The sequence below is a fragment of the Oncorhynchus nerka genome, linkage group LG11 (genome assembly GCF_034236695.1).
Source record: "Oncorhynchus nerka isolate Pitt River linkage group LG11, Oner_Uvic_2.0, whole genome shotgun sequence".
Lineage (NCBI taxonomy): Eukaryota > Metazoa > Chordata > Actinopteri > Salmoniformes > Salmonidae > Oncorhynchus > Oncorhynchus nerka.
In genome coordinates, this window is record NC_088406.1 from 25,959,880 (window position 1) to 25,984,656 (window position 24,777).

The 24,777-nt window shown below is 43.8% G+C and overlaps 1 protein-coding gene across 5 annotated transcripts in view; it reads right to left on the reverse strand.

Annotated features, from left to right (window-relative positions):
* Positions 1-24,777, reverse strand: part of LOC115117173 (chloride channel protein 2-like) — a 223,932-nt gene that overhangs the window by 151,165 nt on the left and 47,990 nt on the right. For all 5 annotated transcript variants that reach the window (XM_065024329.1, XM_065024332.1, XM_065024330.1 and 2 more), the window contains exon 2: positions 13,118-13,271. In XM_065024329.1, the coding sequence (XP_064880401.1) occupies positions 13,118-13,271 (154 nt within the window). The remainder of the gene's footprint in view (positions 1-13,117; positions 13,272-24,777) is intronic.

The following is a 24,777-nucleotide window of genomic DNA, read 5'->3' on the forward strand; positions in this document are numbered from 1 at the left end:
AATCGGTCCATATTTAGCCTAGATATCATTATATGTAGACTGTGTGATCAACGGAAAAAAAAGAGCGTTTCATAACGTAACGTAATTTTTTAAAATTCAAAAAGTCGACGATAAACTTTCACAAAACACTTCGAAATACTTTTGTAATGCAACTTTAGGTATTAGTACACGTTAATACGCGATAAAATTCATCAGGATGCGATGTAAAAATCATTAGCTGTCGTCTTGGAAAACATTTCAGGAGAGAGCTCTTCCAAATGATCTGGGCGGAGACTGGAGGTAAGTGGTTCCCTTGATTCGGTTCAACCAAGAATCAAAGCTGATTCAATTCACAAGACTCTAGACAACATGGGGATGCGTTGGGAGTTGAAACCTCGGTCTTATGTAATTCGGTTCACTGTGAACAATTGCTGGAAGTGGCGCAAGGATATTTATTTCCATTTTCTGTGATCAGGTTTTCCTGCGCTTTCCGATGTAACGCACGTTATGTTATAGCCACAGTCGTGATTTAACCAGTTTTAGAAACGTCTGAGTGTTTTCTATCCACACATTCTAATCATATGAACGTACCATATTCCTGGCATGAGTAGCAGGGCGCTGAATTGTTGTGCGATTTTTAACAGAATGTTCAAAAAAGTAGAGGGTAGGAGGAAGAGGTTAACGTTGCGTTATGGTAATGAGCTTGAGGCTGTATTCACGATCCCGGATGGCTCGTCGCAACAGGTTAAGAAGAAAATCAATTCCACAAATTAGCTTTTAACAAGGCACACCTGTTAATTGAAATGCATACCAGGTGACTACCTCATGAAGCTGGTTGAGAGAATGCCAAGAGTTTGAAAATCTGTAGTCATGGCAAAGGGTGGATACTTTGAAGAATCTCAAATGTAAAATATATTTTGTAACGGCTGTCTTGGGTGGAAGAAGGAGAGGACCAAAACGCAGCGTGGTTAGTGGTCATCTTATTTAATAAATCAAAACTGAACACTGAATAACAAAAACAACCGGACCAGTTCTGTCTGGTGCAGACACACAAAGACTGAAAATAACCACCCACAAAACACAATAGAACACAGGCTACCTAAATATGGTTCTCATACAGGGACAACGATTGACAGCTGCCTCTGATTGAGAACCATATCAGGCCAAACACAGAAATAGAAAATCATAGAAAAACTAACATAGACTGCCAACCCCAACTCACGCCCTGACCAGACTAAAACAAAGAATAAAATACCAGAACTATGGTCAGAACGTGACAATATTTTGATATGTTTAACACTTTTTTGGTTACTACACGATTCTATATGTGTTATTTCATAGTTTTGATGTCTTCACTATTACTCTACAATGTAGAATATTGACAAAATAAAGAAAAACCCTTGAATGAGTAGGTGTGTCCAAACTTTTGACTGGTACTGTATGTTTCCCATGCCAATAAAGCCCCTTGAATTTGAATTGAGAGAGGGGGGGAGAGGAGAGATGGAGATGTGTAGAGAAAGACAGAACAGTGGGAAAGAGACTGTCACAGTGTCATTCCTCTGAGAAAAACAGCTGCAGATGGTGTGTGTGTGTGTCGTAGCATGATGTACCCTCTTGGGGACATGTTACATCAATAGCAGCAGCAGGAGTGAGTGACAGCACCCTGAGGCCTGTCACCCCCCCCCACACACACACACTGGGCTACAGATCCCTGTGACCCCCTCCTTCCAAACCCCCCAGCATGGGGTCCCGAGTGTTCCACCAGGAAAATATCTGCCTGTGTGTGTGTGTGAAAGAGAGTGAAGGTTTCTGACTCTCCTCCGTGTGTGTGTGTTGTGAAGGTTAGTCCAGTGGACTCGTCTCTGAATATTTCACACACACACACACACACACACAAAAGTGTGCACCGAACATACTTGTGTAACCACTATTAAAATATCTCCCTCTCTTAACCTCAGTCTGGAGTGGATGACCTCGAACTTGTCGCTTTTCATTACATCTCCAAAATGTCATAAAATAATGAACGGAATTAAATCTGTTGTGAACTTTTTATTAGTAAAACATTCAAATAAGACAAAATCAAACTATCAAATTATCCTAATAATGTCAAAAGAGAGAAACCCAGAGAATAGCAACCGTAATAGCAAACCTAGCGACCGTAACCAAACCTCTGTGGTTGAGATTTCACCCTGTATTGCTCGTAACGTAACGTAACACAGAACCAGCCTATATATTTCAGCCTCACTCTCCCTCTGTTTCTCTTTTTCAAACATAAGTTCCTCTCTCCATCCTCCTGCTCTTTATCTCTGGTTCTATAGCTCAACTCTGCCCCCTGCTGGGATATCCATGCAATAGCAACCCTTCCACTACAGTTATTATTTATTATAGCAAGACTCCCTTTGCGATAGAATGTACTTGTAAAATGTGCCATGTAGAAGTAACATCTGATTGACTGGGGTTCAGTGTGCTCTTGAAATAATGCTCATTTGAAGAAATGATCCATGCTGCATTGTTCTGCAAACGTCATTACCAAACGTTCTCCCCTAGATAGCCTCGGTGTGTGTAATTGTCTATCTGTAGTATAGAGCTGTCGCATAGACAGTGGCCCGTCACTGCAGCTCATCAACACACACACATGCCTCCCAGGAGCACTAGGCTGGAACAGTGTGATGAGGGGAGAGACACTGCTACAACATTCAGCTTAATTTACCAGGAGGAAATCAATGAGCAACATCTATATCCGTGTGTGTGTGTGTGTGTGTGTGTGTGTGTGTGTGTGTGTGTGTGTGTGTGTGTGCGTGCGTTTGTGTGTGGAAGAGAGAGTGTGTGTATCCTAGAAAGAAAGTGTGTGTGCGTGTATGTGTTCTTGTGAGAACGCGAGCAATAATGAAAACAGAGATTCTGCCGAGCTAGGCAGAGGTGTCTTTTGTCGCGCTAGAGTGGAGTGTTGACACACAATGACAGAACAAACCACCTACCTCCATCACAGAACAGAGCAGTGTGTGTGTGTGTGTGTGTGTGTGTGTGTGTGTTCCCTTATTGTCATTCCAGGGGAAAAGTCAGAGTCTACATGGAAGATATCTGGTGTTAACTGGGAATGAAGAATTCATCAGTTGCATCATGTCCCCGATCAAAACAGAGGGGTGTGAGATTGAAGGGAGGGTGAGAGATAGCTATGGCTGAGTCAACACTATGCAGCCACAACACAGGGAACTAATCACTGAGATGGGAGCTGAGAAGCACGCACACCCGCACACACACACCTTCCTCAACTTCTCTTGCAGTATTTCAGATGTTCAGCCTTACACACACACACACACACACACACACACACACACACACACACACACACACACACACACACACACACACACACACACACACACACACACACAGCTGCAGAAGTGAGCAGGGAAACAAATTGCAATGAGCAGGTATTAACAGTAGAGGGCCCTCCATTCACATGTTATGAGCTGGGATATGGGACTGAACTCTGACATACACAAATACGAGTTTTCTGCTGTTTTGGTAATGTGTGTAGTGTAAACAAATATTTCCATGTCAACTGCCCTGCTCTATTAGTCCTGAGCTCATGAACATGCACAAGACACACCTGATTGTCCAAAGACATGTACTGCATTTGAATGTCACAGATGTATCACCTGGAAAAAATGTAACATGTGACACCTAATCCCTTGTAGCAGGGGTCTATGGCTGGGCGATATGGCCTATAAATCTAACTTATGACTCATTCACAGTATGCACTGCATGCACAAAACATTAAGAACTTCATCCTAATATTGAGTTGATCCCTTTTGCCCTCAGAAAAGCCTCAATTCATTGGGGCATGGACTCTACAGGGTGTTGAAAGCATTCCACAGGGATGCTGGCCCATGTTGACTCCAATGCTTCCCACAGTTGTGTTAAGTTGGATGGATGTCCTTTGGGTGATGGACCATTCTTGATACACACGGGAAACTGTAGAGCGTGAAAACCCCAGCAGCGTTGCAGTTCTTGACACAAACTGGTGTGCCTGGCACCTACTACCATACCCTGTTCAAAGGCAATTAAATATTTTGTCTTGCCCATTCCTCTGAATGGCGCACATACATAATGCCTCAATTGTCTCAAGGCTTAAAAGTCCTTCTTTAATCTCCTCCCCTTCATCTACGCTGATTGAAGTGGATTTAACAAGTGACATCAGCAAGGGATCATAGCCTTCACCTGGATTCACCTGGTCAGTCTATGTCATGGAAAGATTAGTTCATAATGTTTTGTACACTCAGTGTATATCTCCATTTGTTTCTATGTTTTCTCCAAACAAGCTTTGTTGCACAATTAAAAATCAATACACTGCATTTCAAAACAGTCATCAATAAGCTAATGAATTCAGTGCTTGTGAAATTATACTGTACAAAGGCTAAAGTCTTCCACTACCATAAGACTCACTCACTAATAATGTCATTATCTTTCAAAATAGTTTAACCTGCTTTTGTTGCAACAATCACTGATCTAGTTTTCATGCCAGTCTATGAAAATTGCCTTTTTGTAAACAAATTTACCAGAACCATTCACAAGGCACATCCCCACTAATAATGACCAACTTCTTGTTGCAGGCATTATAGAAAATGAACACAGGTCTCAAACAATCTCAGGCACAAGCCCACGTGCAAGTGAAATACCCAGCTAATCTTTATATTCAAGTCTAGCCAACTTGGATCCATTAGCTAGCTAACAAGGTAGAACTGTTGAACTGTTATGCACACACCCTGTCTGTCTCCAACTGTTTAAACACCATACTAACCTGTCCTCTTTGCTTAGATGTTGAAATCAAGTGGCCTACCTGGATAAGAATAAGCTTTTTTCTCAGATTGAAATGCCAATTAATTATATAAATGCATATTTTTATGCTCATTGCACATTTATAAAACACAGACTAGACAGTTGGCACATAAGTCTGTGGCTAAAATGCTGCTAGCGGTACTGTCATCGATACTCTCACTTTAGTAGGGTCTGCTCTCTGTACATTTTGGGAGTTGATACACAAAACGGTTATGGTTAGACAGGTTAAGTCTTCTATTACAGTAAAATAATGTCTCAATGTGTTTCAGTGTTCATATGACCAATTCTGATGGACCAAACCTCAAATGCAAATAGCGAGGTTAAACTGCTTGTCAGAGAGAAAGAAGTGGTCTTTCTTGTTCATTGTTGTAAATGTCAGCAAGGGGAGGGACTTGGTGTATGAGTGGGAAGGTGCACCCAGCCCAGAAGGAGGAAAGGAAACCGACCAGAAAGACAACATGAGAACAAACGGACAAACTCTCATAAAAACAGAAGAAATAAACCTTGATTCTGGCGATACAGGCATTTCGAAATTCGCGCTAAAACATACAGTACATTGAAATGAATTTGATATATCACCCAGCCCTACAGGGGTCTTCAACCTTTTCTTGACCAGGGACACAGAGATTAATATATTTGGTAGATAGTTTTACATTATTTTGAATTCCCTACATTATAATTGGAAGAGGAAATGTAAACTCTGACATAGCCTATTAGCTAGAAAGTTAACCAAAACACAGTGTGCAAAGCTGTCATCAAGGCAAAGGGTGGCTACTTTGAAGAATCTCAAAATATATTTTGATTTGTTTAACACTTTTATTTGGTTACATGATTCCATATGTGTTATTTCATAGTTTTGATATTTTCACTATTATTCTACAATGTAGAAAATAGTAAAAGTAAAGAAAAACCCTTGAATGAATAGGTGTGTCCAAACGTTTTACTGGTAGTGTCATTTCTTTCTAGACCCCCTGCAGTACCTCCGCGGACCCCCGGTTAAACCCCTTGTAGCATTTAGACTGTTGTGGCGTCTTGTTTGGTGTCCCAGTACAAAGAGTGTCCTTGTACACAGTGGAGATGTCCCTTTCAGTCACCCAAACACAACCACTATTATCACCATCAACAGTACACACACACACACACACACACACACACACACACACACACACACACACTCACACACACACTCACACACACACTCACACACACACATACATGCAAACACACATGTACATTCATACACTGACTGCAAAAGCACTCCAAAACTCTTTCCTCAAATCCCTTCTTACAATGCTCTCCAGTTGTCTTTTGTTGGTAACAATTAGGGTTGCAAACAGTCGGATCTTTCCGGTAAATTCACAGAAATTTCCCATGGGAAGTTAAACCCGGGAATTTTAAGAATTTTGCTTAAATTAATAAAAAACATCAGATTATAACAGTGAACCTTTTTTGTGGGATACACATAAGGCAATTATAGGTCTTGTGGCATATTTTGGTTAAATTATCCCCAATTCAATGGAAATGCAACCCTCTGCATGCACAGTGTACTCTTCCATCACATGTACAGCTGATTCTCAAGATCTTGCACACTAATGAGATGCTATTGAGCCCACACTACTACACTGTCTGAGCAAAGGACTACATGGTACATTTGGATTACAATACTGGGTGCCTAGAGAGTAGTGCGTTTAAATCATTTCTAACTTCTTAACCATTTCTGCTAGTTAGTTTTTGCTACCATGTGGATTTTAGCTTGCTTGAGCCTTCTAACTGAGGAGTGTTAATTCAGCTGTTTCATACATGTTTCATTTTAAAACAGTTATCTTACAAAGAAGTTGTTTAATCTAACTGCTTAACCATTAATCTGTACATGGAATTATATTTGTTTTTTTTTAACCATTAAAAAAAAAATGCCACAGGCACTGTCTGATGTGTGGACATTTCACTGTAGCTAATGTAGAAGGAAAAGCTGTGTACATTTGCAAATACTGTGCCAAATCATAAGTGAAGAATACAACAAAGATGCAGAATCATCTGACCAAGTGCATAAAGTTCGCTCAGCTCTCACAATAAGCCAACTCTACTTCTATTCGAGGTGAAATAGCAACATCTCATGGTCCTTCTGGAATCAAAATTTGTTTTGACTCATTGGAGGAACGTAGTCAGAGAAATGCAGATGAATGTCTTGCTTGAGCTGTGTATGCAACTGGTTCACCTCTGATGCTCACAGGCAATGTGTATTGGAAGAGATTTCTGAATGTTCTTCGCCCAGCATACACCCCTCCAACCAGACATGCTTTATCTACTCATTTGCTGGATGCAAAGTTCAACAGAGTTCAAGTGAAGGTCAAGCAAATCATTAAGAAAGCAGACTTCATTGCAATTATCTCTGATGGGTGGTCGAATGTTCGTGGGCAAGGAATAATTAACTACATCATCTCCTGCCCTCAACCAGTATTATACAAGAGCACAGACACAAGGGACAACAGACACATTGGTCTCTACATTGCAGATGAGCTGAAGGCAGTCATCAACGACCTTGGACCACAGACGGTATTTGCACTTGTGACAGAAAATGTTGCGAACATGAAGGCTGCTTGGTCTAAAGTGGAGGAGTCCTACCCTCACATCACACCCATTGGCTGTGCTGCTCATGCACTGAATCTGCTCCTCAAGGACATCATGACACTGAAAACACTCTACAAAAGAGCCAAGGAAATGGTTAGGTATGTGAAGGGTCAAGTTATAGCAGCACTCTACCTCACCAAGCAAAGTGAAAAGAATAAAAGCACCACATTGAAGCTGCCCAGCAACACCTTGTTGGAGTTGTGTTGTCATCATGTTTGACAGTCTCCTGGAGGGGAAGGAGTCTCTCCAAGAAATTACTAATCAGTCTGCTGATATGGACAGACCCATCAAGAGGATCCTCCTGGATGATGTATTTTGGAATAGAGTGGTAAGCAGCCTGAAATTCCTGAAACCTATAGCAGTAGCCATTGCACGGATTGAGGGAGACAATGCCATCCTGTCTGATGTTCAGAATCTGCTTGCAGATGTAAGAGAATAAATCTGTACTGCCCTGCCCACTTCACTGTTGCTCCAAGCAGAGGAAACTACAGTTCTGAAATACATCAAAAAGCATGAAGACTTCTTCCTGAAGCCCATTCACACTGCAGTGTACATGTTGGACCCCAAGTATGCTGGCAAGAGCATCCTGTCTGGTGCAGAGATCAGAAAGGCCTATGGTGTCATCACTACCGTGTCTCACCACCTTGGCCTGGTTGGCAGTCTGGCGAAGTACACTTCCAAGCAAGGGCTTTGGGATGGAGATGCAATATGGCAGTCGTGCCAACATGTCTCATCAGCCACCTGGTGGAAGGGACTTTGCGGATCTGAGGCTCTTTCCCCTGTTGCCTCCATCATCCTCCAAATCCCACCAACATCAGCTGCCTCAGAGAGCAACAGGTCCTTGTTTGGTAACACATACACCAAAGCACGCAACAAGCTGACCAATACAAGGGTTGGAAAATTGACACAAGGGCCCCTCAGGGGTGCGTGCTCAGCCCCCTCCTGTACTCTCTGTTCACTCATGACTGCTCTGCCAGGCACGACTCCAACACCATCATTAAATTTGACAATGACACAGCAGTGGTAGGCCTGATCACCGACAACAACGAGACAGCCTATAGGGAGGAGGTCAGAGACCTGGCCGTGTGGTGCCAGGACAACAACCTCTCCCTCAACGTGATCAAGACAAAGGAGATGATTGTGGACAACAGGAAAAAGAGGACCGAGCATGCCCCCATTCCCATCGACGGGGCTGCAGTGGAGCAGGTTGAAGCGTCCACATCACCAACAATCTAACATGTTCCAAGCACACCATGACAGTCGTGAAGCGGGAATGACAAAACCTATACCCCCTCAGGAGACTGAAAAGATTTGGGTCCTCAGATCCTTAAAGGTTCTACAGCTGCACCATCGAGAGCATCCTGACTGGGTGACATCACTGCCTGGTATGGCAACTGCTCGGCCTCCGACCGCATGGCATTACAGAGGGTAGTGTGAACGGCCCAGTACATCACTGGGGCCAAGCTTCCTGCAATCCAGGACCTCTATGGCAGGCGTGTCAGAGGAAGGCCCTAAAAATTGTCAAAGACTCCAGCCACCCTAGTCATAGACTGTTCTCTCTGCTACTGCACGGCAAGTGGTAGTGGTGCGTCAAGTCTAGAGGCTTCTAAAACAGCTTCCACCCCCAAGCCATAAGACTCCTGAACATCTAGTCAAATGGCTACCCTGATTGTTTGCATCCCCCCTCTCCACACCACTGCCACTCTCTGATGTCATCTATGCATAGTCACTTTAATTAAATCTACCTACATGTACATACAGTGCCTTGCGAAATTATTCAGCCCTCTTGAACTTTGCGACCTTTTGCCACATTTCAGGCTTCAAACATAAAGATATAAAACTGTATTTTTTTGTGAAGAATCAACAACAAGTGGGACACAATCATGAAGTGGAACGACATTTATTGGATATTTCAAACTTTTTTAACATATCAAAAACGGAAAAATTGGGCGTGCAAAATTATTCAGCCCCCTTAAGTTAATACTTTGTAGCGCCACCTTTTGCTGCGATTACAGCTGTAAGTCGCTTGGGGTATGTCTCTATCAGTTTTGCACATCGAGAGACTGACATTTTTCCCATTCCTCCTTGCAAAACAGCTCGAGCTCAGTGAGGTTGGATGGAGAGCATTTGTGAACAGCAGTTTTCAGTTCTTTCCACAGATTCTCGATTGGATTCAGGTCTGGACTTTGACTTGGCCATTCTAACACCTGGATATGTTTATTTTTGAACCATTCCATTGTAGATTTTGCTTTATGTTTTGGATCATTGTCTTGTTGGAAGACAAATCTCCGTCCCAGTCTCAGGTCTTTTGCAGACTCCATCAGGTTTTCTTCCAGAATGGTCCTGTATTTGGCTCCATCCATCTCCCCATCAATTTTAACCATCTTCCCTGTCCCTGCTGAAGAAAAGCAGGCCCAAACCATGATGCTGCCACTACCATGTTTGACAGTGGGGATGGTGTGTTCAGGGTGATGAGCTGTGTTGCTTTTACGCCAAACATAACGTTTTGCATTGTTGCCAAAAAGTTCAATTTTGGTTTAATCTGACCAGAGCACCTTCTTCCACATGTTTGGTGTGTCTCCCAGGTGGCTTGTGGCAAACTTTAAACAACACTTTTTATGGATATCTTTAAGAGATGGCTTTCTTCTTGCCACTCTTCCATAAAGGCCAGATTAGTGCAATATACGACTGATTGTTGTCCTATGGACAGAGTCTCCCACCTCAGCTGTAGATCTCTGCAGTTCATCCAGAGTGATCATGGGCCTCTTGGCTGCATCTCTGATCAGTCTTCTCCTTGTATGAGCTGAAAGTTTAGAGGGACGGCCAGGTCTTGGTAGATTTGCAGTGGTCTGATACTCCTTCCATTTCAATATTATCGCTTGCACAGAGCTCCTTGGGATGTTTAAAGCTTGGGAAATCTTTTTGTATCCAAATCCGGCTTTAAACTTCTTCACAACAGTATCTCGGACCTGCCTGGTGTGTTCCTTGTTCTTCATGATGCTCTCTGCATTTTAACGGACCTCTGAGACTATCACAGTGCAGGTGCATTTATACGGAGACTTGATTACACACAGGTGGATTGTATTTATCATCATTAGTCATTTAGGTCAACATTGGATCATTCAGAGATCCTCACTGAACTTCTGGAGAGAGTTTGCTGCACTGAAAGTAAAGGGGCTGAATAATTTTGCACGCCCAATTTTTCAGTTTTTGATTTGTTAAAAAAGTTTGAAATATCCAATAAATGTCGTTCCACTTCATGATTGTGTCCCACTTGTTGTTGATTCTTCACAAAAAAATACAGTTTTATATCTTTATGTTTGAAGCCTGAAATGTGGCAAAAGGTTGCAAAGTTCAGGGGGGCCGAATACTTTCGCAAGGCACTGTACTACCTCAACTAACCGGTGCCCCCGCGCATTGACTCTGTACGGCACCCCCCTGTATACAGTTGAAGTCAGAAATGTACGTACATTTCACTCCACAAATTTATTGTTAACAAACTATAGTTTTAGCAAGTCAGTTAGGACATCTACTTTGAGCATGACACAAGTAATTTTTACAACGATTGTTTACAGACAGATTATTTCACTTACATTTCACTGTATCGCAATTCCAGTGGGTCAGAAGTTTACATACACTAAGTTGACTGTGCCTTTAAACAGCTTGGAGTCAATTGGAGGTGTACCTGTGGATGTATTTCAAGGCCGTACTTCAAACTCAGTGTCTCTTTGAGGAAATCAAAAGAAATCAGCCAAGACCTCAGAAAAATAATTGTAGACCTCCACAAGTCTGGTTCATCCTTGGAACCAATTTCCAAATGCCTGAACGTATCACGTTCATCTGTACAAACAATAGTACGCAAGTATAAACACCATGGGACCATGCAGCCGTCATACCGCTCAGGAAGGAGACGCGTTCTGTCTCCTAGAGATGAACGTACTTTGGTGCGAAAAGTGCAAATCAATCCCAGAACAACAGCGAAGGACCCTGTGAAGATACTGGATTAAACAGGTACAAAAGTATCTATATCCAGAGTAAAATGAGTCCTATATAGACATAACCTGAAAGGCCGCTCAGCAAGGAAGAAGCCACTGCTCCAATACCGTCATAAAAATGCCAGACTACGGTTTGCAACTGCACATGGGGACAAAGATCGTACTTTTTGGAAAAATGTCCTTGGTGATGAAACAAAAATAGAACTGTTTGGACATAGTGACCATCGTTATGTTTGTAGGAAAAAGGGGGACGCTTGCAAGCCGAAGAACACCATCCTAACCGTGAAGCACGGGGGTGACAGCATCATGTTGTGGGGGTGCTTTGCTGCAGGAAGGACTGGTGCACTTCACAAAATAGATGGCATCATGAGGACGCAAAATTATGTGGACATCAGTCAGAATGTTAAAGCTTGGTCGCAAATGGGTCTTCCAAATCAGGAGGAATGGACCAAAATTCACCCAACTTATTGTGGGAAGCTTGTGGAAGGCTACCCGAAACATTTGACTCAAGTTAAACAATTTAAAGGCAATGCTACCAAATACTAATTGAGTGTATGTAAACTTCTGACCCACTGGGAATGTGATGAAAGAAATAAAAGCTGAAATAAATCATTTTCTCTACTATTATTCTGACATTTCACATTCCACAATAAAGTGGTGATCCTAACTGACCTAAAACAGGGAGTTTTTACTAGGATTAAATGTCAGGAATTGTGAAAAACTGAGTTCAAATGTTTTTAGCTAAGGTGTATGTAAACTTCCAATTTCAACTGTATATAGGGAAGATAATCAGGGAAGTGATGGAGTCCAGGTGAGTCGACACGCAGGTGCGCGTAACGATGGTGACAGGTGTGTGCCGTAATGAGGTGTATGAGGCAAAGGTGTATGTAGACTTCCGACTTCCGACTTCAACTGTATATTATTATTTTTTACTGAGGCTCTTTAATTACTTGTTACTTTTATCTCTTATTCTTATCCATATTTTTTGAAACTGCACTGTTGGTTAGGGGCTCGTAAGTAAGTATTTCACTGTAAGGTCTACACCGGTTGTATTTGGTGCATGTGACTTATAAAATGTCATTTGATTTTGGTTTGATTTGATTTGAGAGGAAGACAACCAAAGCTTTAGTTTCTAGACTATCATTTTACAGATGTATGTTGAAAATGTTTTTGGGAGATGCAATGGATCATTGGGGATCATTCAATATTCCCTTTTGTTGTTCAGCAAAATCATCCCATGTGAAGAGTCAACTCATTTAATTAGTTCAATTCGTAACAATTTAATTTAATTTTTTTCTATTGGAAGGATTTTATCATTTGCAATTATATCTACTGATGATGAGGTACAAGATTTGTTTCTGTCTCTATATGATATGGTAAATATATCCAATGCAAAAACATCTACATTTAAACGGTATTAATATTAATGTGCATATATTTACATTAATTCCCATATATTCCCGGTAATTCCCATATATTCCCGTTAATTCCCACGGAATGTTTCCACCTCTGAATAGTCCCCAAAATGTGTAACCCTAGTAAAAATGTAACAACATTGTATCTGGGAAAGGTGAGACTTGTTTCACAGTAAGAAACAGAGAGAGACCTGGTCAGAGAATACGGTCTGGTTACAGCTCGGTCAGCTTCAGTGGTCAGTGTTGGTCGGTACTCACTGCGACACTTGGCGCAGCGGCCCTTGTCGTACTCAAGGAGTTCCAGGGAGCGTGAGCGTTCTGTGACTGAGCGCCTCCGCCCCCCCTCTTCCCTCAGGCGAGCTGCCTCTTCTTTAGCATACACCCCCAGCTCCTGTGTGTAGCGACCATACATCTGGAAGAACACACAGAAAGGATTATTAAGGAGTAGGTAACACACACATAAACATATACAAAACATGCCATGTACTTACAATAAGTACTGGTTATCACACTAGACTAGCCTACTTACTACAACACTAGTTTACTTACACATACTGTAGAGGTTCTAGACTGAATGGGTCACACTGGCACATTGTAATGGCAGTCTAAGGCCTCGATCAGAACGACAACATTATTGCATCAATGCTGCAGTCAAACTTTTTTCATTATGTAATCCAACTATTTTTGTGGATATGTGAGCAACAAAAGTTCAACATTCAGCCAGAACAACAGGCCATATCTACAGTGTATAGGACTGTATCAGCCAGAACAACAGGCCCTATCTACAGTGTATAGGACTGTATCAGCCAGAACAACGGGCCCTATCTACAGTGTATAGGACTGTATCAGCCAGAACAACGGGCCCTATCTACAGTGTATAGGACTGTATCAGCCAGAACAACGGGCCCTATCTACAGTGTATAGGACTGTATCAGGCAGAACAACAGGCCCTATCTACAGTGTATAGGACTGTATCAGGCAGAACAACAGGCCCTATCTACAGTGTATAGGACTGTATCAGGCAGAACAACAGGCGCTATCTACAGTGTATAGGACTGTATCAGGCAGAACAACAGGCCCTATCTACAGTGTATAGGACTGTATCAGCCAGAACAACAGGCCCTATCTACAGTGTATAGGACTGTATCAGCCAGAACAACAGGCCCTATCTACAGTGTATAGGACTGTATCAGCCAGAACAACAGGCCCTATCTACAGTGTATAGGACTGTATCAGGCAAAACAACAGGCCCTATCTACAGTGTATAGGACTGTATCAGCCAGAACAACAGGCCCTAACTACAGTGTATAGGACTGTATCAGGCCCTATCTACAGTGTATAGGACTGTATCAGCCAGAACAACAGGCCTTATCTACAGTGTATAGGACTGTATCAGGCAGAACAACAGGCCCTATCTACAGTGTATAGGACTGTATCAGGCAGAACAACAGGCCCTATCTACAGTGTATAGGACTGTATCAGGCAGAACAACAGGCCCTATCTACAGTGTATAGGACTGTATCAGGCAGAACAACAGGCCCTATCTACAGTGTATAGGACTGTATCAGGCAGAACAACAGGCCCTATCTACAGTGTATAGGACTGTATCAGGCAGAACAACAGGCCCTATCTACAGTGTATAGGACTGTATCAGGCAGAACAACAGGCCCTATCTACAGTGTATAGGACTGTATCAGGCAGAACAACAGGCCCTATCTACAGTGTATAGGACTGTATCAGGCAGAACAACAGGCCCTATCTACAGTGTATAGGACTGTATCAGGCAGAACAACAGGCCCTATCTACAGTGTACTGTATCAGGCAGAACAACAGGCCCTATCTACAGTGTATAGGACTGTATCAGGCAGAACAACAGGCCCTATCTACAGTGTATAGGACTGTATCAGGCAGAACAACAGGCCCTATCTACAGTGTATAGGACTGTATCAGGCAGAACAACAGGCCCTATCTACAGTGTATAGGACTGTATCAGGCAGAACAACAGGCCCTATCTACAGTGTATAGGACTGTATCAGGCAGAACAACAGGCCCTATCTACAGTGTATAGGACTGTATCAGGCAGAACAACAGGCCCTATCTACAGTGTATAGGACTGTATCAGGCAGAACAACAGGCCCTATCTACAGTGTATAGGACTGTATCAGGCAGAACAACAGGCCCTATCTACAGTGTATAGGACTGTATCAGCCAGAACAACAGGCCTACAGTGTATCTACAGTGTATAGGACTGTATCAGGCAGAACAACAGGCCCTATCTACAGTGTATAGGACTGTATCAGCCAGAACAACAGGCCCTATCTACAGTGTATAGGACTGTATCAGGAACAACAGGCCCTATCTACAGTGTATAGGACTGTATCAGGCCAGAACAACAGGCCCTATCTACAGTGTATAGGACTGTATCAGGACTACAGTGTATAGGACTGTATCAGCCAGAACAACAGGCCCTAACTACAGTATCTACAGTGTATAGGCCCTATCTACAGTGTATAGGACTGTAGGCAGAACAACAGGCCCTATCTACAGTGTATAGGACTGTATCAGGCATCTACAGTGTAAGGACTGTAAGGCAGAACAGGCCCTATCTACAGTGTATAGGACTGTATCAGGCAGAACAACAGGCCCTGTCTACAGTGTATAGGACTGTATCAGGCAGAACAACAGGCCCTATCTACAGTGTATAGGACTGTATCAGGCAGAAAAAACAGGCCCTATCTACAGTGTATAGGACTGTATCAGCCAGAACAACAGGCCCTATCTACAGTGTATAGGACTGTATCAGGCAGAACAACAGGCCCTATCTACAGTGTATAGGACTGTATCAGGCAGAACAACAGACCCTATCTACAGTGTATTGGAGAACTGTATCTGTATCAGGCAGAACAACAGGCCCTATCTACAGTGTATAGGACTGTATCAGGCAGAACAACAGGCCCTATCTACAGTGTATAGGACTGTATCAGGCAGAACAACAGGCCCTATCTACAGTGTATAGGACTGTATCAGGCAGAACAACAGGCCCTATCTACAGTGTATAGGACTGTATCAGGCAGAACAACAGGCCCTATCTACAGTGTATAGGACTGTATCAGGCAGAACAACAGGCCCTATCTACAGTGTATAGGACTGTATCAGGCAGAACAACAGGCCCTATCTACAGTGTATAGGACTGTATCAGGCAGAACAACAGGCCCTATCTACAGTGTATAGGACTGTATCAGCCAGAACAACAGGCCATATCTACAGTGTATAGGACTGTATCAGCCAGAACAACAGGCCTTATCTACAGTGTATAGGACTGTATCAGCCAGAACAACAGGCCCTATCTACAGTGTATAGGACTGTATCAGCCAGAACAACAGGCCCTATCTACAGTGTATAGGACTGTATCAGCCAGAACAACAGGCCCTATCTACAGTGTATAGGACTGTATCAGCCAGAACAACAGGCCTAAGGACATATTGTATATATGAGAGCAGGAGGGAGAGAGCGAGACAGGGTTGGGGAGTGTGCAAGCCAAGCTAGTTGTGCTGACTGTGTGTTTGTGTTATTCCCTGACTGACTGGACCTCCTCCCAGGTTAGGGGTAAGAGGTCAGGGGTCATCGGAGTCTGCCGCCATGCTTCTGAAGCTACCGCCCTCACTCCTCACCTTTACACACACACTCATCCACAACCAGAACACAACACACTTACAGGTCACCACATCAATCACTTCACACAAAGACATTATCTCACACACACACACACACACACACACACACACCAGGTTCCTGTAACAAGAGGACCTTCACTTTAATCTCATCCTCCATAAAAACATCCCTTATCCCACCCACACACAAACTCATTACACAAAGCAAGGGCATAAGATATCAATCATTGATTTATTTTTCCATTGTCTTGTGGTACACTTTGACCCCCCTTCTTGGCAGTAAGCTGGACGACCATTTGTTTCTATTGGCTTGACCCTCCAGACTGACCACACACACACGGTCAGCAGGAAGTAGTATCTCCTGCAGAAAGGAAGCAGCTAGCATCCATACCTCAGTCCTACCCCAATCCCCTGGGCGGTGTGGCGTACAGGAAACACTACGGACTTCCTTCTGACTGACTGGGAGTAGAGTGAAGTTGCCCCTAGTGGCGGATTTTGGGTCAATTTTGGTAAAGATAAGAATTGGGGAGGGTAAGCTGATCCTAGCTCTGTACCTAGTGGAAACTCCCCCACCCCAGCCCAGAGAGACTGACTGACCAGTCTGAACAGTCACATCACAGATATCACAACACTGGAACCAGCCTTTATCACAGGGCATTTCTGCAGCATATACACATTAGTTATGCAGCATACACACATTCACTGATTTACACAGGCACTCAGTACCAGTTCACCAGTCTAATATGAATACACACGTTCACTGATTTACAGACACTTTATTTTCCACTACCTGTACCCATTCACACACATACACGTACACACACACACCATTCTAATATCAGTACCAGTTCACCAGTCTAATATGCATGCATACATACGCAGTAGTCCAAGACACAGATACACCGGATCTCACACAGTGTATGCAACTGCTTTCCTAGAAGGGTTGGACAGTTACTTCCTGAACAGGGATGTTCTGAACAGGTAGAACATTCCTAAAAATATCTCCCTTATAGTGTGAGCCCAGTGTTTGTTGGCTAAACACAGATAGCCGGAGGTAGCACTGGGCACTAGCTGATACTCATCCACCCTTAAATGACAGGGAAACATGGAGGTGGAGATGAGGGAGGCGGATATGAGGGAGGTGGAGATGAGGGAGGCGAAGATGAGGGAGGCGGATATGAGGGAGGTGGAGATGAGGGAGGTGGAGATGAGGGAGGTGAAGATGAGGGAGGTGGAGATGAGGGAGGCGGATATGAGGGAGGCGGATATGAGGGAGGCGGAGATGAGGGAGTCGAAGATGAGGGAGGCGAATATGAGGGAGGTGGAGATGAGGGAGGCGAAGATGAGGGAGGTGAAGATGAGGGAGGCGGATATGAGGGAGGCAGATATGAGGGAGGTGGAGATGAGGGAGGTGAAGATGAGGGAGGTGGAGATGAGGGAGGTGGATATGAGGGAGGGGATATGAGGGAGGTGAAGATGAGGCAGGTGGAGATGAGGGAGGCGGATATGAGGGAGGGGATATGAGGGAGGTGGAGATGAGGGAGGTGAAGATGAGGCAGGTGGAGATGAGGGAGGCGGATATGAGGGAGGCGGATATGAGGGAGGTGGAGATGAGGGAGGTGAAGATGAGGGAGCTAGAGATGAGGGAGGGAGAGATGAGGGAGGTAGAGATGAGGGAGGTGGAGATGAGACAGGTAGAGATGAGACAGGTAGAGATGAGGGAGGTGGAGATGAGGGAGGTGAAGATGAGGGAGCTAGAGATGAGGATGAGAGATGAGGGAGGTGGAGATGAGGGAGGTAGAGATGAGGGAGGTGGAGATGAGGGAGGCGGAGATGAGGGAGGCGGATATGAGGGAGGTGGAGATGAGGGAGGTGGAGATGAGGGAGGTGAAGATGAGGGAGGTGGAGATGAGGGAGGCGGATATGAGGGAGGCGGAGATGAGGGAGGTGAAGATGAGGGAGGTGGAGATGAGGCAGGTAGAGATGAGGCAGGTAGAGATGAGGCAGGGAGAGATGAGGGAGGTGGAGATGAGGCAGGTGGAGATGAGGCAGGTGGAGATGAGGCAGGTAGAGATGAGGCAGGTAGAGATGAGGCAGGTAGAGATGAGGGAGGGAGAGATGAGGGAGGTGGAGATGAGGCAGGTAGATAGATATGAGGCAGGTAGAGATGAGGGAGGTTGAGATGAGGGAGGTGGAAATGAGGGAGGTGGAGATGAGGCAGGTGGAGATGAGGCAGGTGGAGATGAGGGCGGTAGAGATGAGGGTGGTGGAGATGAGGGAGGTATAGATGAGGGAGGTAGAGATGATGGAGGTAGAGGTGATGGAGGTAGAGGTGATGGAGGTAGAGGTGATGGATGTAGAAAGGATGGAGGTAGAAAGGATGGAGGTAGAGGTGATGGAGGTAGAGATGGAGGTGAGATGGGGTGGAGATGGAGATAAGATGGGGGTGGAGATGGAGGTAGAACCCAGCATTGGCCACCTTTAGCCCCATGTAAACACAGCTGGCACCAAGCTACACTCAGCCATACCACCAAGCTATTAATAGACACTCAGTTTGGGAATGTGACACTGTCTAAGAAACAGTTGGAGGAGGAAAGAAAGAGTGAAATGGGGGGAGAAACTGAGAAGAAGAACAGAGAACTGGAAGACCTGCGACAGATACAGAGGGAAGCAGCTTTTAGCAAGGTCGAGCGATAGCCATCGAAAGTGTGATAGAAAGAGATACATAGTATAGATCGAAAGATAAGATAGACAGCCAAACACAGATTTAAAGTTAGATAACCTATGGTGTATTAGGTCCAGTAGCTTGATGTTCAGATAGGCAGCTGAGTACTCTGTCGAAGAAAATATGTGTTTGTGTATGTGTATGCCTGAATACTACAGTAGTTTGATGTGTGTAATCTGCGCATGTGTGTGTATGCTAGTCTGATGCGTATGTGTGTGTATGTGCAAGAGTGTATATTTGTGTTTGACAGATAAGAGCACGTGCCTCTGCTCAGCGGAGCAGCTGGGACCGTTTGAGACGGTCTGCCCTGTCCCAGGCTTATCAGATCAGCACCGAGACATACAGTAATGGTACAGGGTCAGGAGGTGATGGAGTTTAGAGGGGGTGAAATGGAGGGATAAGAGGTTGAATTGAACCATCTACGTGGGGGAGCAGTGTGTGTGTGTGTGTGTGTGTATGTACAGTATGTGCGTCTGTGCTACAGTACATGTCCACCGCACTACTTGTTAGAAAAATCATTAACTGATTTACAAAGCACCTGATCTAGAAGGAGAACATCCAAGGAGAAGGAGTTGTAGCAGGAGAGAAAGAGAAAGATTGGAAAGAATGCAAGAGCAATCAAAGAAAAGAGAACGGAGAGAGGGGAAATGGGTGAGGAGCGGAAGAGATTTTGGTTTTTGACTTCAGACACTGACCGCCATTAAAAGATTCCAAGCTCGCTCTGTGGCTACATTGACGATCTTCAGCCCAACATTTTATTTAAGCAAAGGAACTTCAAAAACGCGGCAGAAAAGCAATAAGAGGCCCGGAAAGAAATATGTCAGGAATAGCTTTTCACATATGAGGCTGTGGACGCCCCTCAACAAACTGGAATGTACAAAGAAGACCAAAGAAGAAACAAATACACACTTCCAGAACAAAGGCATGGTGAGTTGAAAACCTATCATTATGGCAAGTATAGTCAGCTCAGAAATAGGCACTAGGCTCTGCATGCCTGGCTGGTTTAATTGATCCCATATGAATTGAAGATATGTGCTCGACTCGCCCCCCTGACCAAGGTCTTAGATGGGACAGGAGGCAGGACAAGGCCTGGGTGAGAGTCTGGGCCTGGGTCAAGGGAATTACACCTAACTGGGTCTAGGCTTGCACAGTATACTAGGGTATTTGTTGAAACTATTTATTTAAAAAAAAAAAAAAAATGTGAATGTTTGTAGCTACTTTAAGTAAATACCTGCAGTCAATTTGTGCAATACGTTAGGAGATAAAAGACTCCGTTCTTCATTTTACTTGTCACATTATTATGATGCTTACAGTAGTCCCTAGTCACGTCACATGGCGTTTGTTTACAAGCACACAACGACGAGAGACCGGAGCCTTGTTGTTGCTGTTGTGCAGGACGTGCCAGGTAATCTAGTTACAGTATGGTATTCACAAGTGTTTGCCAGCTAGATATCTTATAAGTATACTAATTTAGTAGCTAGTTAGCTAATATTTGTTTGTGCGTGCCGCAAAATGTGAGTAGCATTTTTGAGTTACCTGTATAGTTTAGGTCAGAAACTGTACAAAATGTTTGCAATGCGCTTGTTAGCATTTAGTTAGAATTCTCTATGGGATTTTATATGTACTTGTTAGCATTGCTAACCTTTGGATAACTTATTTCAGTGGGGTTTGAAAACAGCGCCCCTTGTGATCTGTACCATATTACTGAATATCCTGGTATGGCACAAGGTCGGTAAGGAACCAATCTGGATACTGCCCAAGCCTCATTGTGTCCAAACAATGTTTGAGACACAGGACAGTGGCAGAGGCAGTAAGAAATGTATATAGATTTGAAGAAGATATAGATATGAATAAGAAAATTATAAGACATGAACACAGGTTGATGGAAGCTTATCTTCACCTGACAAACAAGTGTCTGACAAGGATCAGACGAACACTGATCCCTGACCAAACACAAACAACCAAATCAAACAGGGTCAATAGGAGTGTGACTTTGCTGCTCTCTGTGACCTCTAAACTCTGACCCTGACCTGTTTGTGTGTTAGAGTGGACAACTGAGCGGTTGATTCCACCACAGACACTAGCCTTCATCTGTCTGTCATGTCCTGACAACTCAGAGGAGACCATAACAGTCTTTTAAGATGTGGCCATAGAGACACAGAGAGGAAAAGACGAGGATAAAATTGTCTGTTGTCTCATGCAGCCATAGAGAGGCCCATTTTTATCCCCACCTCCACCGCTGTAGGGCGCCCCAGCCCCCAAAGTGACTCAACTGTATGCAACAGAGTTTATTGTATTCTCAGGAATTTAGCCTTCTCTGTGTTGCTCTCTCCATCCCCCATTCTGTCACACCTCTGGTTACAAGAGGTTCTGTTGTGATAACATACTGTAGGTCTGATGTCTGATTGGAGGTTAACTCAACAGCAATCCTATTGGTCAACAACTCAAGATTTTGAATCCAAACAACTCAGATGTTATAAAGGGGTCTCAGGTTCAATGTCTTTCTCTTTGTTCCTGACCTGCTGAGGTGAGATACACTCTTTCTCTCTCTCCTCCAAGAGCTATGAGCCATGGCACAAGCCACGGATTCCTTGTGTCCAGCTCTGCTCATGCTTAGATACTTAAAGTCAGTATTGCCTTGTTATTTAAGTTTATGCCTTGTATAATGTATTGTTCATTTTACAATGATATTAAGTCTATTTGCTTTTGACAGACAACTGATTTGTCTTGATGACCAATTCCTGTAACTTAACTATAGTCTCTTGCATATTGGTAAATAATTGTTATGGAGTCAGATATTTCATTTAAAATACTTTGTATCATACACATTACGGGTAGCATGGGGGGGGGGGGGGGGCTGAGTGTACAAAACATTAGGAACACCGGCTCTTTCTATGACTTAGCCTTCACCTGGATTCACCTGGTCAGTCTATGAACCCTTATTGATGTCACTTGTTGAATCCACTTCAAATCAGTATAGGTGAAGGGGAGGAGACAGGTTAAAGAAGGATTTTTAAGCCTTGAAACAATTGAGTCTTGGATTGTGTATGTGTGTCATTCAGAGGGTGAATGGGCAAGACAAAAGATTTAAGTGCCTTTGAACAGGGTATGTTAGTAGGTGCAAGGCGCACCGGTTTGTGTGTGTCAAGAATTGCAACGCTGCTGGGTTTTTCACACTCAAACAGTTTCCCCATGTGAATTAAGAATGGTTCACCAACCAAAGGACATCCATCCAACTTCACACAACTGTGGGAAGCATTAGAGTCAACATGGGCCAGCATCCCTGTGGAATGCCTTCAACACCTTGTAGAGTCCATGCCCCAATGAATTGAGGCTGTTCTGAGGGCAAAGGGGGTTCAACTCAATATTAGGAAGGTGTTCTATTTTAAAATTGCTTGTGAAACCAGTTGCTTGAAAGTTGTTTTGACTTCACTTCAAGAATGGTTCTTGATTAAAATATTCTGGTTCTTTTGTTTATTTTATCATGTTTAAGGCAAATACATTTTCTCTCAAAAAGGGAGGAGAGTTGGAGTTATGTCTTTTATGATGCAGTGATCTCTGAAAATCTTTTATATGAATCTATCAGACTTGATAAAACCACATCTGAAATTGCTATTGACCAATTCAACCTGATAAAGACTACTTTATGTTTATTGAAATGTTGAATTCATCTGTCATTTGGGGGATGTACACTACATAGCCAAAAGTATGTGGGAACTCCTTCAAATTAGTGGATTCTGCTATTTCAGCCACACCCGTTGCTGACAGTTGTATAAAATTGAGCACACCACCATGCAGTCTCCATAGACAAACATTGGCAGTAGAATGGCCCGTACTGAAGAGCTTAGTGACTTTCAACGTGGGACCGACAAAGGATGCCACCTTTCCAACAAGTCAGTTTGTCAAATATCTGCCCTGCTAGGGCTGCCCCCGGTCAACTGTAAGTGCTGTTACTGTGAAGTGGACATTTCTAGGAGAAACAATGGCTCAGCGGCAAAGTGGTAGGCCACACAAACTCACAGAATGGGACTGACGAATTCTGAAGTGCGTAACACGTAAAAATAGTCGGTCCTCGGTTGCAACACTCACTACTGAGTTCCAAACTGCCTCTGGAAGCAACGTCAGCACAAGAACTGTTCATCAGGAGCTTCATTAAATTGATTTTCATGGCTGAGCAGCCTCACACAATCCTAAGATCACCATTCGCAATGCCAAGCGTCAGCTGGAGAGGTGTAAAACTCGCCGCCATTGGACTCTGGAGCAGAGGAAACACATTCTCTGGAGTGATGAATCACGCTTCACCATCTGGCAGTCCTTAGGACGAATCTGTGTTTGGTGGATGCCAGGAGAACACTATCTGTCCGAATGCAAAGTGCTAACTGTAAAGATGGTGGAAGAGGAATAATGGTCTGGGGCTGTTGTTCATGGTTCAGGTTAGGCTGCTTAGTTTCAGTGAAAGGAAATGTTAACACTATAGCCTACAATGACATTCTAGATGACTGAGCTTCCAACTTTGTGGCAACAGTTTGGGGAAGGCCCTTTCCTGTTTCAGCATGACAATGCCCCCATACAGAAATGGTTTGTCGAGATCGTTGTGGAAGGACTTGACTGGCCTGCACAGAGCCCTGATCTCCCCATTGAACTGCTTTGGGATGAATTGGAATGCAGACTACTAGCTAGGCCTAATCGGCCAACATCAGTTCCGACCTCAGAAATGCTCTTGTGGCTGAATGGAAGCAAGTCCCTGCAGCAGTGTTCCAACATCTAGTGGAAAGCCTTCCCAGAAGAATGGAGGCAGTTATAGCAGCAAAGGGGTCACCAACTCCATATTAATGCCCATCATTTTTGGAAAGAGATGTTTGACGACCATCTTTGGCAATGTAGTGTGCCTTCAGTTCTGTGTTTTGCCCTCACAGGAAGAATGGAGCATTCCTTCTCTTCTTGTTTGCATGAAGGTGTTACCTAAGGACATTTGCATGTCTAACGAAGCTACGCAGCAAAAGGTCAGTCCTGAAGTGATACAGCTAGGACCATGAACTGAAGATTGTCTACAGAGACTACAGTGCTGGCTGTCCGGTTTTTAACACTTCTGTCTGATCCAAAAACAGATGTGTTCAAGGGAGGATTATGTAGGGCAACCCAGACACTGAATTGACTCTTATCAACTTTATGCAACAGAGTTTATTGTCTTCCCAGGAATTCAGCCTTCTCTGTGTTGCTCTCTCCATCCCCCATTCTGTCACACCTCTGGTTAGCAGAGGTTCTGTTGTGATAACATACTGTAGGTCTGATGTCTGATTGGAGGTTAACTCAACAGCAATCCTATTGGTCAACAACTCAAGATTTTGAATCCAAACAACTCAGATGTTATAAAGGGGTCTCAGGTTCAATGTCTTTCTCTTTGTTCCTGACCTGCTGAGGTGAGATACACTCTTTCTCTCTCTCCTCCAAGAGCTATGAGCCATGGCACAAGCCACGGATTCCTTGTGTCCAGCTCTGCTCATGCTTAGATACTTAAAGTC